The sequence below is a fragment of the Macaca nemestrina genome, chromosome 6, assembly GCF_043159975.1.
Source record: "Macaca nemestrina isolate mMacNem1 chromosome 6, mMacNem.hap1, whole genome shotgun sequence".
Classification (NCBI taxonomy): Eukaryota; Metazoa; Chordata; class Mammalia; order Primates; family Cercopithecidae; genus Macaca; species Macaca nemestrina.
In genome coordinates, this window is record NC_092130.1 from 42,766,497 (window position 1) to 42,792,650 (window position 26,154).

Sequence of the window (26,154 nt, forward strand, 5' to 3'; positions counted from 1 at the left end):
TTCTTATACATAATATTTTGGAGTATACTTGCTAATATACCTATAGGGTGCAATCTTAGTAGCATAATTGCTGGATCAAAGAGAGTATACATTAAAATTTTTTTTGATAGATTTTGCCAACTTGCTCTCTAAACAAATGTGACTTTATTTTAAAGCCAGTTCTTGTCTTCTGATAGGTCCTTGGCTTTTCCGGGGAGAGCACAACTTTGTGGGGGCTGAAGCTTCATCTCTATGTCCAGCTGCCTATTTCGTTTCCTGTTTGGAAGGGCCCTGTCTCTTCCTGCTGTGGCAGTCCCTCCTGCTTCCTCTGGATTCAGTTTCCCCCTCAGGGAAGTCCCCCAGATCTTTGCTATGATATATGTTATTCTGAGGTAGGGAGGGTAGGTCCTGCATTTAGAAGCTGACTGCTCAGACTCTTGCCTCAGCTAATGGCATCACAGTCTTCCTGGGCAGCTAGTAGCTGGGAAATGGACCCCAGTGTCTTTCACAGCCTGTTTCTTATACCTCATTATTGTTGTTTCCAGGGACTGCTTAATCTTTAACCTCAGAGGCCAGGGCTTAGGTTTATGGGGACTTTGTTGTTTGGTAATTGGACAGCCATGCACTGGGCCATCAGCAGAGCTGTTTCGGAGGGATGTTAATGGGACTTCATTAATGAAGTAGCAATTAAAATTCTTTGGACATGTTGTTTACATCAGGCTGCCAAAGCTAAGTGAAAACCTCCAGCCATGGGATGGAAAAGCCATTGGATTTCACGTGCTCATGGAGAGAAATGGCCTTTTTTTGATTGATTGAGTCATTTGAGATCATGGAATGAAGTAATTAAATTAAGGGCAGCAGAAAAATTTGAAAAAGCATTAAAAAACATAAATCTCTGACTCAGTGAGAGTCCTCTTCTAAAATTGCTGCTGCTAACTTGTCACCATGAAATAATGATGATGATAATGATGGGCATTTCTATCAGTTTTGAACACTTGCTAGGTGCCAGGAATGGTGCTACATGATTCATAGGCATGGCCTCATTTTGTTCACTTAAGTATAAGAGATAGTTATTATTTTCTCAGCTTATAGGTGAAGAAACTGAAACCCCAGAGAGGTTTAGTAACTTGTCCAAGATCATATATTAACAGCTTGTAAGTGGCAGGGCCAGAGGGAGGCCAGCTGACTGCAGAGGTCTGTGTCCTAAGCCCCGCTACTTATTTCTCACCCACCCAGACCAGCCCAGCCTATTTTCCATGATGGTTGCCTCACTCTTGCCTCTCTTGGATTTTCTGCATCTAATTTGAAGGTGGCAAATAAGGCAGTAGTGCAGACACAGATAGGTTTCATTGCTTGCTCTTTGTTAGGATTTTAGGAAACTTCCCTTGTTCCATTTTCTGGGTTACGGGGAACCTCACTGTTGAATCAATAGCACTGTTATGGCCCTTGGCTGTGTGTGCATGCGCGTGTGTGTGTGTGTGTGCGTGTGTGTGTGTGTGCGTGTGTGTGTGTGTTTGTGTGTGTGTGTGTGAGAGAGAGAGAGAGAGAGAGAGAGAGAGAGAGAGAGAGAGAGAGAGGAGAGAGAGGACAACACATAATATTTCTGGAGTAAGGCAACATGGAAAGAGAGCTTATTTCCTGCCTTCCCAGGGAATGTGGAGGTAATAATATTTAGAGTCTGAGGGCTGGTGGTCATGACCCTTCTGAGAAGAGATCAAGGTAGGTCTCTGTTACTTCCCTGTGGGAGCTGAGCCTTTTCCCTAGAGCAGAGAAACTGTGAGCCTGGAAAGCTAAATATTGATTCAAGAAAGCTTGCCTCTGGCCTCTAAAAACAGAGTAATAAGGGGCAGAAGAGAGGGTTTTAAGGCAGTTCTGTGGTTTTATTTTTTCACCCTGCCAAAATGTTTCCATTTTGTTTGTGTGTCCACCTGTGTCAGCCAGTCTGTCCTGAGGGTGTGACCTGTGGTTCAGTTCAGAGGCACTCACACCTGTTCCCTGGGGCTGCTGGCCCTGGGAATTATGGCTCTTATGGGGTTTATTTCATCTGTGCAGGTCAAGGAAGTCACAGATGGGTCATCATTCCGTTTGTTCTAAGCTTGTAGGTTAGATGAACCAGATCAAAGGTTTAGGTTTATTTCATTCCATGAACAGAGAGGAATAGTCCTGGGGCTAGCTTGAGAGGTTGCCTGAGCCCTAGGCAGTCTTGAAGAACAGTCAGGAAAGTGCAGTAATAATTTTAGAGCTCAATATATACAGATATTATGCTGGAAACTGAGAATTCAGCTTCAAATAACACAGACTTGGTCCCTGACCTCATGGGGCTCCCAGTCCCAATAGAATAGAAAGATTCATGTAATAAAGCAGGGTGATTAGGGATATGATTGTTATTTCTTGTTTGAGGGGCTTTGGGAATCCCAAAGACTATCATTTCCTCTGGCCTAGTGGATGGAGGGATTAGGGAAATATCTTAATTCCGGTGTTAGGTCTGAGATTTGAACCCAGAACTGACTCCAAAATGCCAAGAAGTTAGGAATTTAGGGACTAAGATTATTCTATTTTTTCCCCAAAAAAAGGTTTTTAGATGCATATCCTCTGTCTATGCCTCTCTCTGTCTCTTTCTATGTCCAGCACCCCGAGAGGGATTCTTAAGGTTTTCTGATGTTTGTGTTGAATTTTATCCCAGTGGACTGCTCAGGATTGGTGTTTATCTTGGTACCTAAGATACTCATCAGAATATTTGTTATTACAATTGGGCAGTCTTGTTTTCAAAACCTGACTCTACCAGGTTTACTGTTCTGTAAACCTAAGCACATGTCTTAGACTCTCTGAGCTTCTGTTTCTCCGTCTGTAAAATGGGGATGTTGATACTCACTTTAGTAGGGCTTTTGTGGGGATTGAGAGACATAATATATGTAAAATGCTTAGAATGGTGTTAGCTAGTATTAGGAAATGGCCTCAACTTTCTCCAAGATGCAACTGTATCCCCAGAGAAAGCCCTTGCCTGGGAATGTATCACCCAAATTTTATCATCCTTTTAACATTGGGAAGATATGTTTGTGTTGCTTGGATGGGGAAAAGACTGAAAGTTATATGGTGCCTCTTCCTCTTCTCCATAATTTCCCATCCACATGGACAGGAACATACTCATTGTGTTTTACCAAGCAGGATATGGAACTTAAACAATATTTGTTACTTATAGTAAAGCCTGGTTAACTAGGACTCTTAACCAGAACTCTTAATTAACTGACTTATTTTTCTCTGTGTCCACTCCTCTTTAAGAAAAAGACGCAAAACGATAAGAAAAGTTAGTTATTATTAGAGAGTTACCCTTCAAGGGCTAGCCCATGGTTAAAAGGTACTATGCCCCCTGGCACATGCATTCTTCCCCCAGAATCTAGCCTTGTCTGCCTCTCCGTTGCATCTCCAAAAGCCGGGCAGAGCTCCTCATACTTAGGGAGTGCTCAGCAAACCTTTGTTGGACGAATGAAGACATCACCTAGGTTCTAGCTAGACTTCACTATTACTGTTCTTTACACATGCTCTGAATTTTCCTGTTCCCTATCTTTGTTTGTACTGAAAGTACCTCTCTGAGTCATGTGAGAGGTAGACTTTGGGATGGAGTTATTGGTGCCTTGTTTTGTCTTGCTTGTGAGGCTGCTTGTAGACATCAGTTCTAGTTTCTTCATTTTTGAAGAAATGCTGCATTTGATACATCATACATTATGAGTTATCTAGCACCTGCAGTGGACTCAGTAAATGTGAGTTACATCTATTTCTTTATTTAATGCTCATATCACCTTTATGAGATATGTACTATTATTATTTCCATTTAATATATGGGAAACCTGCAGCCTCAAGGAACTGAATAACCTATATCACTGGACAGTTTGCTGAATTCGATAGAATTAAATTTGGTCTCTAAGATCTTGCAGGTGCACAGCCTTGCCCATAGGACCTGCAGTCCCAAAGGATGTGTTACATTTTTTTTTTTTTTTGTAATAGAGAGGGGGCCTCACTTTATTGACCAGGCCTGACTTGAACCCCTGGCCTCAAATGATCTTCCTGCGCAGGCTTCTAAAGTGTTAGGATTATAGGTGTGAGCCACTGTGCCTGGCTCCAAGGGATATCTTGATTATACAGAAAATCTTTTCTGTTAAAGAGTGGTGCTGCTGGCCGCAGTGGCTCACACCTGTAATCTCAGCACTTTGGGAGACTGAGGCGGGTGGATCATCTGAGGTCAGGAGTTCGAGACCAGTCTGACCAACATGGTGAAACCTTGTCTCTACTAAAAATACAAAAGATCAACTGGGTGTGGTTGTGGACACCTGTAATCTCAGCTACTCGGGAGGCTGGGAGGCGGAGGTTGCGGTGAGTCAAGATTGTGCCATTGCATTCCACCCTGGGCAACGAGCGAAACTCCATCTCAAAAAAAAAAAAAATGTTACTGCTCACAGAACCGGACTTTGGAAAGCGGGAACACAGGCTGATAATATTCATCCTTCATAAAATGGATGGCAAAGCCTGGGAAGAAGTGACTATAAGACGTGAGCCCAGGTCTTCTGACCCTTTAGCCAAGGCTCTTTACTATATTCTCCATTAATACATTAAAAGCAAAACAAAACAAAAAACCCAAATAATTGTTGAAAATAGAAGATGATTCAGGAAGGTATCTTCTGGGAGCAAAGTGGGTTCTTTCCAGGAAGCAGCTGTGGAGAGGGCTGACTGGAATACAAAGTCTTCTGGGGAAATCCTATTTCCCAGGAAATGGAGTTAGCTGGAGCATCCTGTTTCTGTCTTTTCTATCCTGTTGTTTCTTGAGTGTTGCTAACAGAGAGGGGACCCTAGTTCAAAGACTTTGGGGGTTACCCCTGTCTCCTCAGACTAAATGGAAAAGGGAAGGCATTTTCCTCTTTGATCCTTTTCTTTGTCTCTTTCCGCTTATGCCCTACAAACCTCACAGATCCCTGGGTGCCAGCCCTGGGTGAAAAGCTGCTGCCTGCTATTTCTCTTGTTGCCCCTTCCCCACTAGATACTGCTTCCTGGGAGGATTTCTGAATGGGATTTCAATGGAAGGTTTCCAGATGGGCAGAGAAGCGGCCCACTTCAGAAAGAAAGGGTTTAGATTCAAACCTTGCAGCAGGGGAGGGACAGAGAGATGGAGGTGGGGTGCTGACTACTTTCTGTCTTGATTTATCTCTAAGGATTTCTAATTTGTTCCCCACATCACCTAGAATATACATTACTGCACTTCTTTTATCTTCCCTTTTAAAATCGAAGCCTATCTACAGCCTTATGAGCTCTAAGGAAATTTTTATTTCACAGCATAGAATTTTACTTTCTTACCTCCTCTTGTTCTTTTCCCTTCTCCAGCTGTCAGGTTTTTGGTCAGCCAAAGATACATGTGGGAAGGCCAGATGTGGCTCTGGGCCAGAGATGTTGGTGCTGGTTTGCGGGACTCTCCTTAGAACCATGTGGTCCTGCTGAGCTCAGCTGTGGCTGGTCCAGAGAGCCTCAATGTCCTGTGCTTGCTCATGGTGTGGTGGCTTGTGTGGTGACTACTGTTTCTATCTGCTGTTTCTTGGGTGTTACCAATTGACAGGGGACTGTGGTTCAAAGACTTTTTGGATCAGAAAGGGAATGGAGGGAGAATCCAGTACTTTCCCAGCCTCCAGCCCAAGAATAAATTCTCACCATCCAACGAAGATTGCTCTCTTGCTTTTATTTTAAGATCTTTAGCAATGAACACTTAAAAAATAATACTATCTAGTCTTAAATATTTCCATAGTTAAGAAGGTTTTTTGAATGTTTCACTTAAAAATTAAAGACTTTTTTTGTATTGATATACAGAGAAGCAAAGACCAGCTTCTTACCATGTTGATGTTGACAGTTGGTTCCCTTCATAAAGAAACTGACTTTCAGATTTGTCTTATTATGTGTAAATATTTCTGAGTTTCAAGATGGACAACCTTTAGTTGTGACCATGGTAATATCAATAGGCTGGTGTGGAGCAAGTGGGGAGCCTTTTTTGTCCAGTGGAAGATGGAAAATATTATTTATAACTCAGTATTTGAGAGTAAACTATTCATGTTTAGGGAATCTGGATGAAGGTAGAAATTTGTGTGAGAATTCTTTGGGTCTGAAATTATTTCAGTATAAAAAGTTAAAAATGATTTTCACAAGAAATGATTTAAATCTTAAATTATTTGTTTGATTTTTATGAAGTTAATGAAGTCAGGTGCAGTGGCTTGTGTCTATAGTCCCAGCTATTCAGGAGGCTGAGGCAGGAGTATCACTTGAGCCTAGGAGATCATGACCAACCTGGGCAATATAGCAATGATGCCGTTGGCCCAAAAACATAATAATAAATGGCAAAGCCAGGGTTTGAACCTAGGCTCCTTCTTTCTGAAGTAGATGACATTTCAGTGAATATAATTCTCTAATAGCTGGATGATGACCTGGAAAAATGTCAGGGTAGGAATTGTTCCTGGCATTTCCCTTCTGTGGACCTTCGGCCTGTGGGTTTTATCTTATTCTAGTTGTCACCACATTCCCCTCTGTCTTACAGTTCCATAGGCCTGGCTCCGTCGACTGTTCTAGGGGTGGTGGGGTCACCTTGTTGCCACCACACCTGGCTGAATGCTTAATTGGGCCTCCTCATGAACCAGAGGCTCACAATAGTAGGCTTGACTTTGGGCAAGAAAGAATGATCCCGTCTTCTGACCTTCTAATGTTGACTTCCTATAAGAACCCCCAGAGATCTCTCAGACACACAACAGTTCTGACCCATTTTTGTTTGGCTGAGCTTCAGGGTGCACTGTCTGCAACTCCACCAGCTTACACTCTGAGGGGAAATGAGCTCAATTATGGAGGCAGGTCCCAGTGAGGCTTTTCTGCAATGCTATTATTAATCTCATGGAGCATGGAAAAAATACAAACTCAGATCTGTCTGCCCCATTTTCGTCTGTGTTGATGTTCAGGACAGAGGATCATAGTGGATGCCATCACTGCTGAATTAAAAGGCAAGTTTCCCTCCAGCCATGCTGTCTCTGTCTTTGTTTCACTCCCCTTCCCTCCATGCCCCCCCCGGCCCCCTCCAGGACTCTACTGTGAATCCCACAGATTGTCTTGGAAGGGCAGGAATGTGTTATAACTTTGTTTTGTTCTGCTTTTTTTTTTTTTGGAACAGAGCAGCACTTTCCAGAGGTGATGCTAGGAGAAGAATTTCTTAGCCTGAGTCTGGACCAGGTGTGCAGCTTGATATCCAGCGACAAGCTGACCGTTTCTTCAGAAGAGAAGGTATGATGTGGCTCATTGGGGAAACAGGAACCTCACTCGTCAGGTGGTCATGGGAAGGACTTGTGGTTTGGTGAGATCTTTTCTTTCTTTTTTTTTTTTTTGAGATGGAGTCTCGCTGTGTCGCCCAGGCTGGAGTGCAATGGTGAGATCTTGGCTCACTGCAACCTCTGCCTCCCGGGTTCAAGTGATTCCTCTGACTCAGCCTCCTGAGTAGCTGGGGTTATAGGCATCTGCCACCACGCCCAGCTAATTTTTTGTATTTTCAGTAGAGACAGGGTTTCACCATGTTGACCAGACTGGTCTCAAACTCCTGACCTCAGGCAATCCGCCTGCCTTGGCCTCCCAAAATGCTGGGATTACAGATGTGAGCTACTGCGCCCGGCCAATATTTTCTTTTCTTTCAGAGAAAAACAACAGCTTTTTTTTCTTTTAAATCCCTTTAAAAATAATAATAAAAAAAAGACTTTCTGGCTCATGACGGCTACATTCTAGACTCTTTAGAGAAGAAATGACAGTGATGACGATGACGACAAAGCTGTCACTATTTACTGAACACTTATAGTTTGCCAAACACTATGCTGAGTGCTTTATGTTCTTGGGCTCATTCCCTCTACGATAACCCGGTGAAGCAGGCATTGCTATTGTCCCCACATTACAGAAGAGGAAGCAAATTCAGATTCCTCTTCTACCAGGAAAAATGTCTCTGTGCTGGTAGATGTAGTCTACTATAGTGAAAATAACATAAGCTTCGGTGTTGGCCAGCAGGGTCCAAATCTCAGCTCCAGTATTTACAAATTAGTTATGGGACCTTGGGTGAGGTACTTTGCCTCTTCTTTGTTTCCTCATTGTGTAAAGTGAGGATTATAGTATTAGAACATATTCCACAGGGCAATTAATTGGGATAATATATGTAAAATGCCTGGTATAATCCTTGGTACCTAGTAGGTGTTCAATCAGCATTAGCCCAGTTTATTATTTACCCTGCACCTGGAATTAATCCCTTCCTCCTCTGTGTTTCAGGATAACACTCACCTTGTTCTCCTTTTCATTATACATAGTTAGTTCTGAGCTGATCCTCCTCCCACATTCAGCTGAGTTCCTTGATGGTAGGGACTACATCTTATTCCTTTCTGTACCCTCAGAGATGCTCAATACATGGTTTTTGAATGTCTTAGTTCACTCTTTGCATCCAAGCTTGAGGCTCTTTCTTGAGGGAATATTTCAGGAGAAACATTGACAAGAATTTTATATACGAGATGAAATTGTATTCGCATGTCCAGAGAATGGGGTAGAATTCACGAACCCCTGCCTGCCATCCTGGAAAAGTTTGATCAAGAAGAAAAACAGTCGTTTGTTAAAACTGTGGGCTTCCCTGAGATTAGCAATGGATCCCCAGAAGGTGACTGGCACAATCAACTGGACTCTCCCTTAGGCTCAGGGAGGCCTCAGCTTCCTTGAATGCATAAGTGCACATAGGACCCTTCCTGCCTTAAGGTCAGAAACTGAGAGGATGCCCTTCCTTCTTACCAAGCATATTTACTGTCTGCTCTGATTTTGCTACCAAATTGGCACAATTGGAAGGAATGAACCAGTCAGTTGATTGGCTATGTGAATATTGAGACAGTTGGTCAATTTGGGGCCCCCTTGATTATGTTCTAAGTGTAGAGTGAGAAAATGGAAGCACTCATATAAACAGCAGGATTTGAATCATCCTGGGGTATGTGGGTTGAGAGTGGGGGACCCTGTTACTTTGAATTCATGCTGGCCCATCCTGCTCTTGAGATCATAGAAAGTTTTCTGCACATGAAGGCTAATCTGTGCTTGCTGTGTCTGGGTGGGAGTAGGGGTGAATTGTTAATAGGGAGAGGCATTATAGTGCCCTGAAAACCACTTGGGCTTTGGACACAGGCAAACCTGGTTCTAGTGTCTGCTTTCTGGCTATATGACTTTGAGAAGTCACTAGTCTCTTTCAACCTTAGTTTCCTTAAATTTAAAATGGGAATTCTGAGTCCCTCCTCTATAGCGTTGTCACGAGGCTTAGAGATAATGGATATAAAATACCAAATAGAGTGTTTGGCAGGTGCTCAATAAATGGCAGTTGTCATTGTAATTGCCACAATCATCTGTTTTTAGGCACCATTAATAATGATAATGGTATCAATTTTGCCATTGATAATGGTAAAATATGCCATTGAGTTAATTATATCTTTCCAGAAACAAAGAAACATGACTTTAAATGTATACACTTAAACATTGTTTGCAGTGTTGCTCAATAATTCATATGCTTACATACGAGTTGCTCTTTCTGTATAGCCAGAATTTGGAGTATAGGTATTTTTCACATTAACGAAGTTCTATTTCATATTTGCTTCTTGGAAGTTATATGTAACTTCAGAATTATGTGCTGCTTTTCATGATCTTGATCCCTTTAGTACCGTTAAGGTTGGCAGTGTAATTTTGAGGTTTATCAAAGAATAGTGGGGCTTGGGCTACATTTTCTCTTTGGCTAACCTCTAGTTTTATTTCTCCATAATTGATCATGTCTTGCTGGAAGTTAAATAGCTGGAAGCTTCTGACAATTGGATGTTTTTCATTTTAATGCTAGTCCTTTAGGCTTTGAAAATTCTGTGTCTGCTCCAGGAGATTTAGTGATTTCTACCCCCTTTAATTACATTGTGTGTGACAAGCAATCTCTTGCATGCATAATAACCTTTCCTTTCAATACTGTTTTATAATGGAATTTTAAAATGTATTTGAAGTAATATTAGGAATCTTAAGTTAAAATTCAATGGCATATAATGTTAACAGTTGCAGAAAACTCAACTGGGTTGGTAATCAAATAACTTGTGTTCTGCTAAATCCACACTTAACAGCATAACAGCAATTATGACTTACTCTGCGTGCAGCCCACAGATTTCTTTGAACATATATTATAAAATGAAGCCAGATTTCACACATTAACAGGTAAAAAACACATGCATCTTAAAATAGAGGAAATGTAATATTTTACTATTAATGATGAGTATAAGTAACAGGCAGCTTTCATCTTGGGAGTTTGCAAGTATAAGTTGTACAGTCAGAGGGGCTGAGTTTGAATCTTGAGTTCCCTACTTAAACAAGCTGAGAACCCTGGGCAAGTTGTTTATCTCCCACAAGAATGTATGTACCATCTACAAGTAGACAGACAGGAATTTTGTCTGTCTGCTTGTCACTGCTGGAGTGGTATCAGGTTCACGGTAGACTCTGAAAAAATAGCTGTTGAAAGAATGAATAAAAGAACCTCCCTATGGCTCAGTTTTCTCATCTGTAAAAGGTGAGTAATGGTAGCATAGTATCTATCTTGTAAGGTTATGAGGATTAAATGGGATGATATATGAAAAGTGCTTAGAATAGAGGAACTGTTCATTACTGTAAGATACTGTTGTTATTGCTGCTATTATTATGGTTATTACTACTAGTACTGCTCCTAGTAGTAGTCATAACTGTTGACTGGGTCCTTTCTTAAGGGGAAGTCTTCCCAGTGCCCATCTTGGTCTGGGCTGTTGGCGTGACCTGGGGCCCAGTGCCTAGCAGAGTCAGAGAGTGATTGTGACCTCATGCTCCCCAGTGTCCCCAGCCCTGCCTGGACCCCTCCCAGAGCTCAGAGACTGTTCTTCTTCCAACATCAATTACTTTTGCTCATTCCCATTCCTTATCTCCTCTACTGCCCTCAAACACCTTGAGGGCTGTGAGGGTACCTTAGTCATCTTTGTATCACACACAGTGCCTGACTCAGTGCCCCAGGAGGTGCCACGGAAGGACTCAGCAGATGTTCCCCAAGGGATTGAGGCACACTGGGGCTGGACTCTGCACTGAGCCAGCTGAGGTTATGGGAATAATTTTAACAGTTTTCTAGAGAGTAAGGACAGATAGGGGAATTAGAGGGTAGGGGAGGGCATGAATCCTTGCCATTTTTGCTCTTGGTTTTCCTTCATGTGGTTTCTATTTTAGAATTCTTGTTATTGAGAGAGGTCAAATGGTTGTGATGGGAGTTACACAAAATCACTAGTTCATTGTGTAGGACCTTCCCCTTCCTCATGTCATGCCAGACCCCTATTGACTTCAACAGGGATGGCACCATGTTCAAGAGGTTGAAGAAGAGGCCTGGAGGCAGCGAACAAGACTTAGGGTTTATTGAGGGCACTTACATACCGGGCTGTCCAGTGGTGGCAGGCTGGACAGGAAATTGCAACTGCTTGTAAAATACATGCAGTTTATATAGCATTTTCAGTTAACACCCTCCTGCTGGTGACCTTCACCTGGCAACCTTCATTTAACACAAAACAAAGGGCCTCAATCCCCGACATGGCCTGCGTTTCCCAGGATGGGCTGGGGTTCAGATGTTCCTCATAGATAAGGAATGAATCTCCAGGTTCTTGATTCCTTAGCTTGGAACACTGAACACACATTCTTTGTAGACCATAGAGTCATTCTCAGGGTATGCTTAAGTTATTGCTGTCAGGTGCATCTATCATACATTCCACTACTCTGAGGGCAAAGCCAAGAAGATTAAAGCAAGGCATCTGATTCTTCCATATGGTGGGTGTTGAGGGGTCAGGGCTAAGCCTGTAAGCTGACAGCATGTTTATTGTATTTCCTTTTGAGACACAAAGTTCAGCTCTGGCCATGAACATCCTCAGTGACCAGTGACCCAGGGGCAGTGTAAACAACCTTCTGGGACAAATCCACTCTAAGGAAAGAGATATGACTCCTGAGTTCAAGCGCAGTTTTGCCGTTGAATTGCTCTGGGACCTAGCAACTTACTGGCCTTCTTTGAATCTTGGCTTTCCTAGCTGGTAAATATATTTCTCCATCTCAAGATCCCATGTCTTCTTATGAAACACTATTGAGGCTTTTCAGAGACACCTCTGAGTGAGACTTAACAGGGAAATGGCCTGCATTTTAGATACCGGTCAGGGAGAAATTTATTAAGTCTCTTTAAAAAATTAGTGTTAAGTATGTTCTGGAATAAGAACTACAGGTTACTTTCTCTTTGCACTATCACATTTTAAAATGTGCTGCTGTCTCCTTAAACTGCATTTTACAGGTCAAATTCTGATATCTTATTTCTTGGGAGCAACTGGGCCCTTGTCTCCCAGGATCATTGGTGTTCCATGCCCTTCTGTCTGAATTCTTTGCCTTTCCAGCCAGGTGGTTGTGGGAGGCAGGCTGTGAGAGGCAGGCTGGAGAGCCTCAGCCGGTGGCCTGGGCTTACATGATTGCTGTGGAGGCATTGCCAGGTGACTGAGCAGGTGTACCCTGCTGTCTAGGCCGAGCTGTTGGCAGCCCTGCCTTACTCTGAGGTTATCAGAGTTGCCAGCTTCTCAGCTTGCCAACAGTGATCTGTTAACGCCCTACCTTGGTGTTACTCTTGCACAGAATGGGTGTTCTCCCAAAGGACACCCATGCACAGAATACCACAGCACTGTGCCCCCAAATCTACCATGACCAACCAGTGTTCTCCAAGTACATTTCACACATCATTTTTGTTTTAAACAGGAAGCTTGTATTGAAGTAAGTTCATGGAGAAGTAAACAAATAAAGTATACAACTAAACTTTATACGAAGTAAAATACCCACATAACTAGCACCCAGATCAAGAAACAAACCCCAGAACCCCCTTCCAGTTACTACCCCCTATCCTGGGAAGGGCACCTACCTTCTTGGCTTCTCACCCGTTGGATGAGTTTTACCCGTTTTGGAAGTTTATATAAACTGAACAATGGTGCATGTGTGCTTTTGTGTCTGATTTTTCTTGTCCAGCATGACGTTCAGAACATCATTTCTTACCCTCACAACAAGTTGCAAGGCAGAGATTACTGTCTTCATTTTGCAGAGGAAGAAACTAAGGGTCAGAAAGGTGACACAGCTCATTAACAGTAGACAACTCCATGATGTGAAGCTGTGTGTGTCTGCCTCCCAAGGCCCGCTCCTTATTAATGCATCCCCACCCTGATGAGGGGTACAGAGATGAGTGACAGCTAGTCATTACTATTCAGGGGCTCATAGTCTGGTGGGCAGACATACTGAAAACATGTGTCCACAGTATGTGGCCAAGAGAAATAATTGCTTCTAATTATAGTTCAAGGAAAGCACGTGGAATATTTTATTCCAGGTTGTTGGATAGGAAAGACATCATGGAAAAGAGAATCTTTGAGCTAAACTTTGGAGAATGAGAGTAGAATTTTGGAAAGCCATTTAGGTTGGAGGAATAGTAGGACTATTCCTACTGAAGACTTGGAAGTTTGGAATAGTTTGTTCTTGGGGAGAAAAGTAACCTCTGTGATGAGAATCAAGGATCTTCAATGGGGTATGGTGGGAGATGAGGCTGGGAATGGGGTAGGAGTCTGTGAAGAGATTTAAGAAATGAGAACTTTCTTCTTGAAGTCAGTATTTGCCTAACTGTATCCCATAAAGACAATATTACAAGATTTTTTTTTTTTTTTTGAGACAGTCTCACTCTGTTGCCCAGGCTGGAGTGCAGTGGCGTGATCTCGGCTCACTGCAAGCTCTGCCTCCCAGGTTCGTGCCATTCTCCTGCCTCAGGCTCCCGAGTAGCTGGGACTACAGGCGCCCGCCACCACGCCTGGCTAGTTTTTTGTATTTTTTTAGTAGAGACAGAGTTTCACCATGTTAGCCAGGATGGTCTCGATCTCCTGACCTCGTGATCCGCCCGTCTCGGCCTCCCAAAGTGCTGGGATTACAGGCTTGAGCTGCCGCGCCTGGCCAATTTTTTGAATTTTTAGTAGAGATGGGGTTTTACCGTGTTAGCCAGGATGGTCTCAATCTCCTGACCTCGTGATCCACCCGTCTCGGCCTCCCAAAGTGCTGGGATTACAGGTGTGAGCCACCACACCCAACCAGTATTATAAGATGTTTATAGGTGTTTGGGTTTTTGTTGTTGTTGTTGTTGTTGTTGTTGTTGTTGTTGTTTTTGAGATGGAGTCTTGCTCTGTCACCCAGACTGGAGTGCAGTGGCATGATCTTGGCTCACTACAACCTCTGCTTCCCGGGTTCAAGCGTCTCTCCTGCCTCAGCCTCCCCAGTAGCTGGGATAGCTGGGATCACAGGTGCCCACTACCACACCCGGCTATTTTTTTTGTATATTTAGTAGAGATGGGTTTTCTCCATGTTGGTCAGGCTGGTCTTGAACTCCTGACCTCATGATCTGCCCTCCTCGGCCTGCCAAAGTGCTGGGATTACAGGCATGAGCCACGGTGCCTGGCCAGGTTTGTTTTGTTTTGTTTTGTTTTGTTTTGTTTTTAAAGCATTCTCAGGTACATTTAGAAGACACTGGCTGAAAAGAGTAACCGGGTTTCTTTACTACAGGACTTGTCAGAGCTTTTATATGGTAATGAGCTTTGTGAACCTTCAAGGAGTATTTGAGGATACAGTATGATGTGTTTCCTAGGCTTATTTGGCCCCTGAGCCCCTTTGCTACAGAATATCTCCTGCACCTAGTATCCTTAGGAACACATTATGGAGAAGAGTCTTTAAGCCACCTTTCATTGGTTGTCCCAGGTATTCTACTATTTTTTGTATCTTTGATATGTCTTTTGGTAGTTCATTTCCTTGGTGATTTACAATTTTTGATTGTGACTCCATGTTCAGAGGATGTCATATCCTGGGAATCTAGGTTTTCCCTGGGCTGTGGACCCTATAGGGCAGGTTTACTGGTTTAGGAAAAAGGTTTTGTATTAGACATTGTCTTAGATATTTCCTATACCACCTGGGTGATATCAGTTCAAACTCTAAATTTGTAGGTGGCATGAGCCTAGGGTTTGGGTTTCTTGAAGATGTAGTTTTTACTCCCTATCTTGCCCCTTTCGCTTGCCTCCCACTCCACTGCATTCCTCAGCCCATAGGAGATGGTGAGCTTCCTTCCCCTTACTCATAGCACATGGGCAGAGTTCATGTAGTCTTAGTTTTACAGCTGGGGCAAATCTGTCCACAGGAGCCTGTGGCCTAGACACCCTACCCAATGGGACACCAGTCCTCAGTTAAAGCCCATATCTGAATTGTCTCTGGGAGCCATTTTGGCTTCAACTTCCACTCAGCTGCCTGGATTGAATTCCTTCTTATTTAAAACACTCAGGCATTTTCTTCTGGCTTTTGTGTATGGCTCAAATCTTTATTTTTTTTCTGTAATACATCATTTTCACGTGTTTGGAGCTACAGGGAAAGATTCCTTCCAAAGCAGCTCAGTCTACCATATTGACTGGCAGACATTCTCCATCCCTATGTCATCCTGCACTCATGGTTAGAATTAGTTCCACTGAAGTCTCTCAGCTTGTAAACGTTCCTATCAAACCAGTATGCTTCAGTCCTTTCCTTATTCTTTGTGGACTCATAGTGAAAGTCTTTTTTACTGACTGTAGGCAGTAATAGAAAGCTGAAGAACGATTTCCAGGCTGAGTGATGTTGCTGTTTTAATTTTTTCATCATTTTTGGTTATCTGAAGTCAGATATCTGGTAGTGTACTGCTGTAGGAAGAGAACCATACGTACATTCACTCATGCTTTTATTAATTTATTCATCCTATGAAGAAATATTTCTCTGTGTGGCAAATAGCGTATTAGTCACAGGAGAGACACTGGCAAACAGATAAAAACAAGATACCTGCCTTTGCAGAACTTATAATCACATAGAGGAGAGAGATTTTATCAAATATGTGGACAAATAAATATATAGCTACAAAGTGAGAGATGTGGTATGAAGGAAATGTGCAGTGTACTGTGAAAGTGTGGATTGAAATCAGTGGTTCTAATTGCTGTCTTCTCACCAATTTGCTGGGTAGTGTCAGGCAAACGACTTTGTCTCTCTCTGCCTTGCTTTCTCCTTTTGCAAATGGCTAGCAGTTTCACAGGGTCCTTGTGAATCTGAAATGAAGCGACTACAAGAAAGAGCTTTTAAGTATTGTGTGAAAGGGTGATGGTATGGTCAGAAAGGAGAATTCAACGGGGTAGGTTTCTAGGGAGCCTTCAGACCAGGACATCGCTCAGTCAGTGGTGTGCTGGTAAATGTTTAACTGACTCTCTAAAAAACATTCTAAAAGCCCTGATTCATGTGTTGATTCATTTGCTGATTTCCATGGTGTAAATATTTTCATCAAGGCTGACTTCAACTACCAGTGTAATGTCACTAAACGTGGAGTTAGGAAGAGATATGCACAATGAGCTCCTATTGCCACACACCACTGCTCCCAGTTGTCCCTGGAGTTGTGTGTGGCAATGAGGTGAGAGTATGTTAACAAGAGAGTTAACACAACTCTTGTTAAGCTTTCATTTAAGAAACGAAAACAGGAATCCGACAGAATCATTCTTTTGTCTAGAAGCACTATCTTCTTGATTTAAAAGCGTGGCAGGAGATTTGGTAAATGGTATTGCCTCAATCCCCGGGAAAGGAATAGGAGACCTAGGGGAGATGTCCCAGGAGGGCTGGGGGATTGTAATTAGGATTATAGGTTTAGGAACTTAGTTTCCCAACTCAACAGTCTGCCCAGGTTTTTGTTTGTTTGTTTGTTTTGTTTTTTGTTTTGTTTGTTTGTTTTGAGACGGAGTCTCTCTCTGTCGCCAGGCTGGAGTGCAGCGGTGCAAGCTCAGCTCACTTGCAACTTCCACCTCCCGGGTTCAAGCGATTTTCCTGCCTCAGCCTCCCGAGTAGCTGGGGACTACAGGCATGCACCACCATGCCCAGCTAATTTTTGTATTTTCAGTGGAGACGGGGTTTCACCATGTTGGCTAGGATGGTCTCGATCTCTTGACTTCATGATCCGCTTATCTCTGCCTCCTCGGCCTCCCACAGTGCTGGGATTATAGGCATGAGCCACCATGCCCGGCCTAGGTTTTAAAAATTAATTTTATCTCTGAGGTGCAAATTGCATAATGTTTGAGCATGGGTTTTTGGAGTTAAAGGTGAGTTCACATCAGATCTACTCTTCCTGGCAGTGTGACCTTGTACAGCTTGCTAACCTCTTTGAGGCTGTTTCCTCGTCTGTAAAAATGTGAGCAGTGACACCTACTTCACAGAGATTGTTGGTAGATTCAATGAGATCATATGTTTAAAATGCCTAGCACTGTGCTTGTTGTTATTGATAAAGTTAGTCCTTCTCAGATCGAATAACAAATCAGGTCCATGTATAGGAACCTAGTTTTTTTTCCCCTGATAGTGTCAAAATTAGCTTCTTTCCCTTCTTCCTATGTTTTGCTGAGAATTGCTCCCAAATGAACTTCTCCCCTTGCCAAGTCAGTGCCCTGCCTTTTTAACTCGAGTCCTTCTTGATCTTCAAAACACATTTTGAAAGCAGGGAAAAGTGCCCCAGGACTCCTCATTTTCCTTGGGACATGCAAGTCCACCCTAGCTTGGCTGCCTGTCTGTCCAGAGGGGTGGAGTGGAAGGACTGGATTTGTCTGGTATTCTCTGACCAAGACCTGTGCTTACATCTGAAGTGTGGTGAGCTGGGAGCTATGGAATCTGATTTTCTCCAACTGCTTTCCACATGACAGTCTTGTAGCATACAAGAAATTGGTTCTAGGACATTAATCAGTGAGGAAATGGGGCTATTTCTTTGTTTAAAAAGTGAAACCCTAAGTGTACCTATGAGCAGCTGATTATTTCATCACAAAAAGTAGTAGCTAAGTAGATACCACCCTGTCTTATGATTGAATCTATAGTCTCTGCTTAGATTTTATAGACCAGGGGTTGACAAACTTTTTCTAGGAAGGGCCAGATAGTAAATATTTTAGGCTTTATGTGTTATGGCTTCTCAACTCTGCTACTGTAATGTGAAAACAGCCATAGACAATACGTAAACGATGAGTGTGGCTGCCTTCCAACATAATTTTATTTACCAAAACTGGTGGCAAGCTGGATTTGGCCTGTGGGCAGCAGTTTGCAACCCCCCTGCTATTAGAACTATTAGACATTTGAGAGTCAGCTAAGAATAATGGGTTTAGAGCATGAGCACTGAAGTCGGTTCTGTATGTAACCAAGCAGAGCCGGCTCTGCTGCTTTTCAGTTCTGGGAGTTGGGCAAGTCATTTAACAAGTCATAAGAGTATTTAATAATTGGGTTATCTTGAGAATTTGGGGAGGCATTGTTTATGGAGAGTCTCTTGGTGGGAAGGGTTTTTGGGAACCATTTTAGGTACATTGAAAGCTAAAGCAAGTTGGAAGTTTATTTGCTTGTTTATTTTTCAAGCATGAAGTCTAAATGAAAAAAATATGTGGCCTTCTCTAGCTGCTGAGAAGGTCAGTGTTGTTGCCGAATGCTGTGGCTTTCACAGCTGAGTAGGTAAACAGTGCAACTAAGTGGAACCAGTTAGACAAGTGAAACCAAAAATAAAGATAAGGCTAAATATCGACTTTGGTAGATCAGCTTGCTTTTTTGTTTTTATAACAAAAATTAAGCTGGTTGATGGGGAAGAATGTGACCAATAAATGCTACCCACTCAAAGGACTTGTCATTCATTCTTCAGCAAAGCTTTGCCAATCAATTACCTTGTGTTGTGCTAGGCAGCATTGGGGGATGGCATGCAGAGACAGAGCTGGTATACTTCTCACTCTGCATAGGCTCACGGTCTAGTAAAGGGGAGTAGAAAGAGGTGTGGCTAACCAACCACATACAAGGCAGAATGAGGTTGTGGCTGCCCATCACCTAACCCAGCAAAGGCAGACTTTATCTGCCTTTGACTCTGTCTTACCTACCAAGATTCCAACTGCCTGTTCCCCAGCCCTGCTCTGTGCTCCAGCCTGGGCAGCTTCCACACATCTCCTTCCATGCTTATTCTGAATTCATTTTCCATTCATTCATTTTAAAAATATTTGAGTTTGTGTTATGTGCCAGCAAATAAGACAAGGTCTCTCATGGATCTTAAGGGCTAGTGGAAGAAACATAGTCAAACAATGCTGTGAGGGTGCGGGACATAGCTCGATGAGAGTTCCTAATAAAAAATGAACTAGACAAGGATTTCTATGGTATATGTGCTTATGTTTGTACACATACAGGTTATTTTATATAGAAATAGGAGCAAACTATACATACGTACTACCCCTTTCCTTTTCTGCTCCCTTCCCTTCCTTTCCTTTCCTTTCTCTTTTCCCCTTCCCTTTCCTTTCCTTGCCAAATTCAAGTTATGTCCAGCCTGACTTAAGTGTATAATTAGGAAACAGGGGCAAAGCATCATTAGCATATTAACACAAAAAAGTGTCCTTAGGTTATGAAAAATTGGAGTCCTTTTTTCCCCGGCAGATAAAGCTTTCATTTCAACTTTCTGCCATCCTGTAAATTTTGTAGTTTTTTCCCTTAGAATTTATTTTCTTCTCCCTTACACTTCTTATTCTGAAAAATTAAAAACCTCTTGTAGGTTTGAAAGAATGAACATTCACGTAGTCTTTACCTAAACTCACCATTAACATTTTGCTTCATTTACTTTATCTCTCTAGATTTAGTCTTCATTTTGCTGAATCATTTGACAGTAAATTGCAGACATTATGACATTCACCCCTAAATATTTTAGCATGTATCTCTTAAGAATGAAGAAAAATTCTCTTTTCTAGCCATAAAGCCAATTATCATACCAATGAAATTTAATATTGATCTAGCAATATTATCTAACATATAGTAGTTATTCACATTTTCCTATAGCCCCCCAAAAGTCATTTATGGCTATTTCTTTTAGAGCCATAATCTAATTAAGATTTATGCACTGCATTTAGTTACCTTGTCTATAAATCTCTCTAATCTAGAACTGTCTCCCTATCTTTTTTTGTCTTCCATAATATTAATAGTTTTGAAAATCTAGGCTAGCCATCCTGTAGAATGTTGCAAACATAGAGTTGTCTGATCATCTCCTCACTGTAAAATTCAGGTTATATATTAGTATTTTAGGAAGAATTGTAGTTAGGAGATACTGTGTCTTTTCCATTAAATCACAATCAGGAATATAAGCTTGTCCTCTTATTGGTGGTGTTAAATTTGGTTCTTTGTTTAAAGTGTTGTCTATCAGGTCTCTCTATTTGAGGATATTTTCCCTCCACGTGATATGTAATCTGTTGGGTGATTCCTTGAGAATTGTGAACGTTTCCCCATCCAACAACATTATTATTATTTTTTTAAAGCTAGGCTCTTGCTGTGTTGCCCAGGCTGGAGTGCAGTGGCATGGTTACATCTCACTGCAGCTTCAACCTCCTGGGATCAAGTGATCCTCCCGCCTCAGCCTCTCAAGCAGCTGGGACTACAGACACGTGCCAACATGCCTGACTGATTTTTTTTTTTTTTGTAGAGATGGGGTCTTGCTAAGTTTCTCAGGCTGGTCTCAAACTCCTGGGCTCCCACCTTGGCCTCCCAAAGTGCTGGGATTACGGGTGTAAGCCACTGCACCTGGCCTTTAACAACTTGATTTTAGCATTCATTGGTGATCTTTGTTCAATCAGTTATTACATTGGTGGTATTGCAGAAATGGTGTTTTTCTAATTCCATCATTCCTTTTTCAGGCATTTTTTTTTTTTTAAATAGAAGAGACCTTCTTGACACTTTTTTAGTATCCATATGGGCTCATGAAATTTTTTTTTAATTATTATTATCATTTTTTGAGACAGGGTCTCACTTCGTCTCCCAGGTTGGAGTGCAGTGGTATACTCATGGCACACTGTAGCCTCGACCTCCCAGGCTCAAACAATCCTGCCACCTCAGCCTCCCTAGTAGCTGGGACTATAGGCATGCATCACCATGCCTGGCTAATTTTTGTATCTTGTAGTGATAGGATTTTTCCATGTTGCCCAGGCTGGTCTTGAACTCCTGGGCTCAAGCGATCTGCCTGCCTTGGCCTCCCAAAATGTTGGGATTATAGGTGTGAGCCACCATACCTGGCCATATTATAATTTTTTTTAAAAAATTAAGAATATTTTATATTGAGGTATATGGATATTAAACACACAACTTGATTAGTTTTGACAAACATATATGCCCATGTAATGCCCACCCTAAACCACAAAAAGTTTCCTTTGAACCTTTTTCAGTCATTCCCTGACCCCCCTTCCCCTCAAAGCAGCAGCACTGATCTGATTTCTTCATTATTCTCTTTGATATTTAACTTGTCCCAAATATTGGCATTGAAAGCCCCATCCAGCTGGCTCTTTTTGACGTGTCTTCTCTAATCACATATAAGAAGATGTTTGCTTTATTCTTTTTAATAGCTGAAAATAGAGTTGGCATTCTGTATCCATGAGTTCCACATCCATGGATTCAACTAAGAAAATATTCAGAGGAAAAAAATTCCATGAAGTTCTGAAAAGCAAAATTTGAATTTGCTGCAACACCAAGTACTACATCAAATCCACTTGCACGAAGTGATGTATGGGTGTTATATTAGGTATTATAAGCAATCTTATATAATTATTTAAAGTATATTTATTATTTATATACTTTAAATATATATATTTAAAGTATTTAAATTATATGGGAGGATGATTTAAAGTATATGGGAGGATGTGTGGAGGTTATATGCAAATACCATGCCATTTTATATAAGGGACTTAAACATTGGCAGATGTTGGTACCTGTGGGTAGTTGTAGAACCAGTGCCCTGAGGCTGGCCGTGGTGGCTCATGCTTGTAATCGCAGCACTTTGGGAGGCTGAGGCAGGCGGATCACTTGAGGTCAGGAGTTCAAGACCAGCCTGGCCAACATGGTGAAACCCTGTCTCTATTAAAAATACAAAAATTAGCCGGGTGTGGTGGTGCACGCCTGTAATCCCAGCTACTAGGGAGGCTGAGACGGGACAATCACTTGAACCCAGGAGGTGGAGGTTGCAGTGAGCCCAGATTGTGCCACTCCACTCCAGCCTGGGCAACAGAGTAAGAACAACAACAAAAACAAACAAACAAACAAGAAACACCCAGTGCCCCAAGGATGCTGAGGGATAAGTGTATCTAATGGTATTGATACTCCTTTAATAATTTCTCCATTAGTGGGCTTTAGGTGGTTTCATTTTTTTATCCCGTTACAACCATGCTGCAGCAAAGATCTTGGAGCACATATTCTGTTCTCTTACACTGATGTGAGTATAGGCTAGAGCTCTAGAAGTGGTATTTTATTTTATTTTATTTTATTTTGAGATGGAGTCTCGCTCTGTCAACCAGGCTGGAGTGCAGTGGCATGATCTCGGCTCACTGCAAGCTCTGCCTCCCAGGTTCATGCCATTCTCCTGCCTCAGCCTCCCCAGTAGCTGGGACTACAGGCGCCCGCCACCACGCCTAGCTAATTTTTTTGTATTTTTAGTAGAGACGGGGTTTCACCGTGTTAGCCAGGATGGTCTTGATCTCCTGACCTCATGATCCGCCCACCTCGGCCTCCCAAAGTGCTGGGATTACAGGCGTGAGCCACTGCGTCCGGCCGGAAGTGGTATTTTAAAGTCAACGAGTATGCACATTTAAAATTTTGATCGATATTGCCAATACTTCCCTCCCCTCTTAAAAAGCATTATTAATGAAATTTTTACAGACACTGCTGGTTTCCCCATGGCCCCTCCAACGTTGAATTTTATCTGCCTGTGTGTGTCTGGTGGCACAGGGTTTGAATTTGGACTTATCCTTGAGTAGAGTGAACATCCAAAGTATAGGTCCGCCTTTTTGGTTCTAAGCCCTCTAGTTTTGATTCGCATAGAAATGAAATCTATCCTCAAGGAGAAATGTTTGCCATTCCTTGTCATTCAGTGTCACATTGACCATCACAGCCGGCTTTGGGCAGAGGGCATTCTTACTGTTTTTATTCTGCATTAACTTTACACAGGACATAAGTGAGGAAATGGAGGCATGGGGGGATGATGACATTGCCCCCAGGGTCTGATCTTCCTGAGCAGCCTCTATAAATTTGGTTCACAGTTACTGCTGTGTATTTTTACCCTTAAATAACTATTGGAACTGGTTTTTATTTTAGAATGAACCATGATGATTCTACGTTTGGGATAGCAGGTTTGTCCTTGTGTGTGTGTGTGTCTGTGTGTCTGTGTGTCTGTGTGTGTAGAGTGTGTGTGTGATCACTCTCTGAGGCCAGCAAGTAAACCAACGCTTTCTGTTTTTATTTTAAATATGAGTCTCAGATTAATTAAACACCTGTGTGGATGACTCATAACTTTTTCTCCTTTTTTTTTTTTTTTAATAGATTGGGGGTTGTTTGAAAGCTTTTATCTCTTTACTGAAGTTGCCCATGTTGCTTTTCTTTATAGGTGTTTGAAGCTGTGATTTCATGGATCAATTATGAGAAAGAAACCCGTTTGGAGCACATGGCAAAGCTGATGGAACATGTCCGGCTTCCTCTCTTACCTAGGGACTACCTAGTCCAAGTGAGTGTTGTATGAAGAGCCAAGCACTTCTGTGTTCAGCCAGGCCTCTAGGAATAGCAGTGGGCAACCCTGGTTGGACGGAGTAGTTGAGGGGTTTAGTGGGTGGTTTCCGTATGTGCTGAGGGAACCAACCCACTGGGTTAAGTGTTAGGTGTTGTAAAGTTGAAGATCATAGGCTTGAAAATAGGACACTTAGGTTTCAGTCTCTGCTCTACTGCTTATTAGTTTTGGATTTTTATTTAACCTCTTCAAGCCTCAGTTTTTCTTCCATAGAACAGATATTATAGTAGAGCCCAGCATGGTTGTTGTAGGGACTAAAGGAGTAGAGTATGCAAGTCAGCTGTTTAGCATGGAGCCTGGGGTAACAAATGTTCCATGAAAGTTAGCTGCCTTTGTTGTAGAAGACTGAAACAAGAAGGGTCATGTCCACAATGTTTCTATGTTCCCTTTTTGTCTTAGTTTTAGGCAACTTGAAGCCAAATTCAAGATTGTAAAAACTGGGTGCCTAGAATACGTAGTGCTTCCACTTCCTCTGAAGAGGAAAGAAAAATTAAGAATTATGGGGTTCCCTTATGGTGCCATATGTTTTCTCATTTAATCCTTATAATAACCCTGAGGGGCAAAGATTGTAACTCCTTTTTTACACATGTAGGCCTTGAGGCTTGTGGAGGTTGGGATTTATCAGGGGTCTCCATCCTTAGGGAGGCTCAGGATTCAACTCCATGTCAGTCTGGCTCTGCAGTGCATAGTTCTTCCACTAAGCTAGCTGCCACCATTGATACGCTCTTTTCTGCTTACCCATTACGTGACTTATTTTATATAGTAAATGGCATTAGATACTTTTATAAGCAGAGAATAAACCTTAAAATATATGAACAAAACAAAACATTGAGACAGCAGGTTAGCCCTCAGCTGTCTCCAAGGAGTCTCTGGAAGGAAGGGAAGGTGTGATGCAAGGATAAAGAGGAGGTTTAGCAGCCTAGCAGCCCAGCAGACCAACTCTTGTTACTTTCCAGCCATATAATACCAGGTACATACTTAACCTTTTTAAACCTCAGTTTTCTTATCTGGAAAAAATGGCACTTGCTTTATAGGATTGTTTGGGGATAAACAATAAAATGAGATAATCCATGTAAGGCCTATAATACAGTGTTCAGTGAATGTTACTGATCTTACTCTGTAGTTTTTGTGACCACTGCAGTGATTCTTAGTAGCAGGTGACACAGTATCCTCATGAGCATGTGTAAACTCCTCTGCTGGTAACACTTGTTGATTGCAGGTATGAGGGGTCAGTGAAATGTTCCCTGAATTGCCTTACTTCAGCCTCCTCAGGTGCTGAGGGATATGCTTGCAAGCTCTTAAATGGGGCATGCATGCTACTTTGGGTGGTACCACTGCCACCTGGTGGCAGCATATCTTTCCTTTAGAAAAGGTCCCCTAAGCGGAGGGAGTGAACCGGCCTGAGCATCCAATGTCAGTCAAACCTCCCACTGTCCTGTGGGAAGCTGGCCAGAGGTGGAGGAGGCACCTGGACTCCAGCATAGTCTTGCTTCCACAGGGAATGTTGGCGACCTGGGGACCTGGGTTCCAGAGAAAGCTAAAGCACCTTAGACACCCTTGGTCACAAACTCCCATCAGGCATCCACAACTGAAACTTAAATGTCACCATTAGGAAATGGTTCTTGGGTTATTATGCCAAAGTAGAGTTTAGATCTGGAAAAGAAGGGGGTCGGAGGCAATGGGCATGAGAACTGTTGTGTGGGACTCCTCCTCCCTTCGCCCTTTTTTCAGAAATGCCTTTTATCAGGTCTCTCAGAGTGAACACCTCTGGAAGGGGATGTTTCATTAACATTCATTTGACTTTGAAACTTCAAATGAGTATAATTGCTGGGATGGCTGATGGTGATGGGGAGGAGGAGGAGGAGGAGGAAAGGAAAGCCCTGGGCAGACCTCCACCAATGCTGCCTGACTTCTGGGAGAGGTTTTTTTTTTTTTTTCTTTCACAAAAGGTAGCATTTATTAGGCTTTTACTCAGCATTTAAAATATTGTACTAAATATATAATATATTGTGATAAAATATATATAACATAAACTGTTATTTTAACCATTTTTAAGTGTACAATTTAGAGGCATTCATTACATTCAAATTCAGTACAACCATTACTATAAAGATTACCAAAACTTTTTCATCACCCCCAAAGTTGAAACTCTTGTACCCATGAAGCACTAATTTTCCAAGAGAACTTTTAATTCAAGCTGAGTAAGTTCTTCTGGAGAAATAGCTGCTCATGCATTTCTCCTTCCTTCCAAGCTTTTTTAGACATCATCTCCCACCCTTTTCATTTTGTAATTGACCCTAGAAGTTTATGATTTGTCTCAAGCTGGCTCAGTTCCTTACTGGGAGGGGGAAAAAAAAAAACCTTCCAAGGAAAACAGTTCTTGGGGACTGTCTCTGGGGAGGGAGGTGGTCAGAGGTACACATAGGCCTTCTCTTGCC

At 42.2% G+C, this 26,154-nt stretch overlaps 1 protein-coding gene across 14 annotated transcripts in view; it reads left to right on the plus strand.

The window, feature by feature from the left end:
- The window catches only part of LOC105467094 (kelch like family member 3), a 270,346-nt gene that overhangs the window by 202,391 nt on the left and 41,801 nt on the right, over positions 1–26,154 (plus strand). For 13 of the 14 annotated variants that reach the window (XR_011624657.1, XR_003014725.2, XM_071098389.1 and 10 more), the window contains 2 exons: positions 7,166–7,275; positions 23,540–23,656. Coding sequence is in view for 12 of the 14 variants with exons in the window: in XM_071098389.1 (XP_070954490.1) it covers positions 7,166–7,275; positions 23,540–23,656 (227 nt within the window). In the remaining 2 variants the exon portion in view is untranslated. The remainder of the gene's footprint in view (positions 1–7,165; positions 7,276–23,539; positions 23,657–26,154) is intronic. The other variant, XM_071098393.1, reaches the window with a different exon arrangement.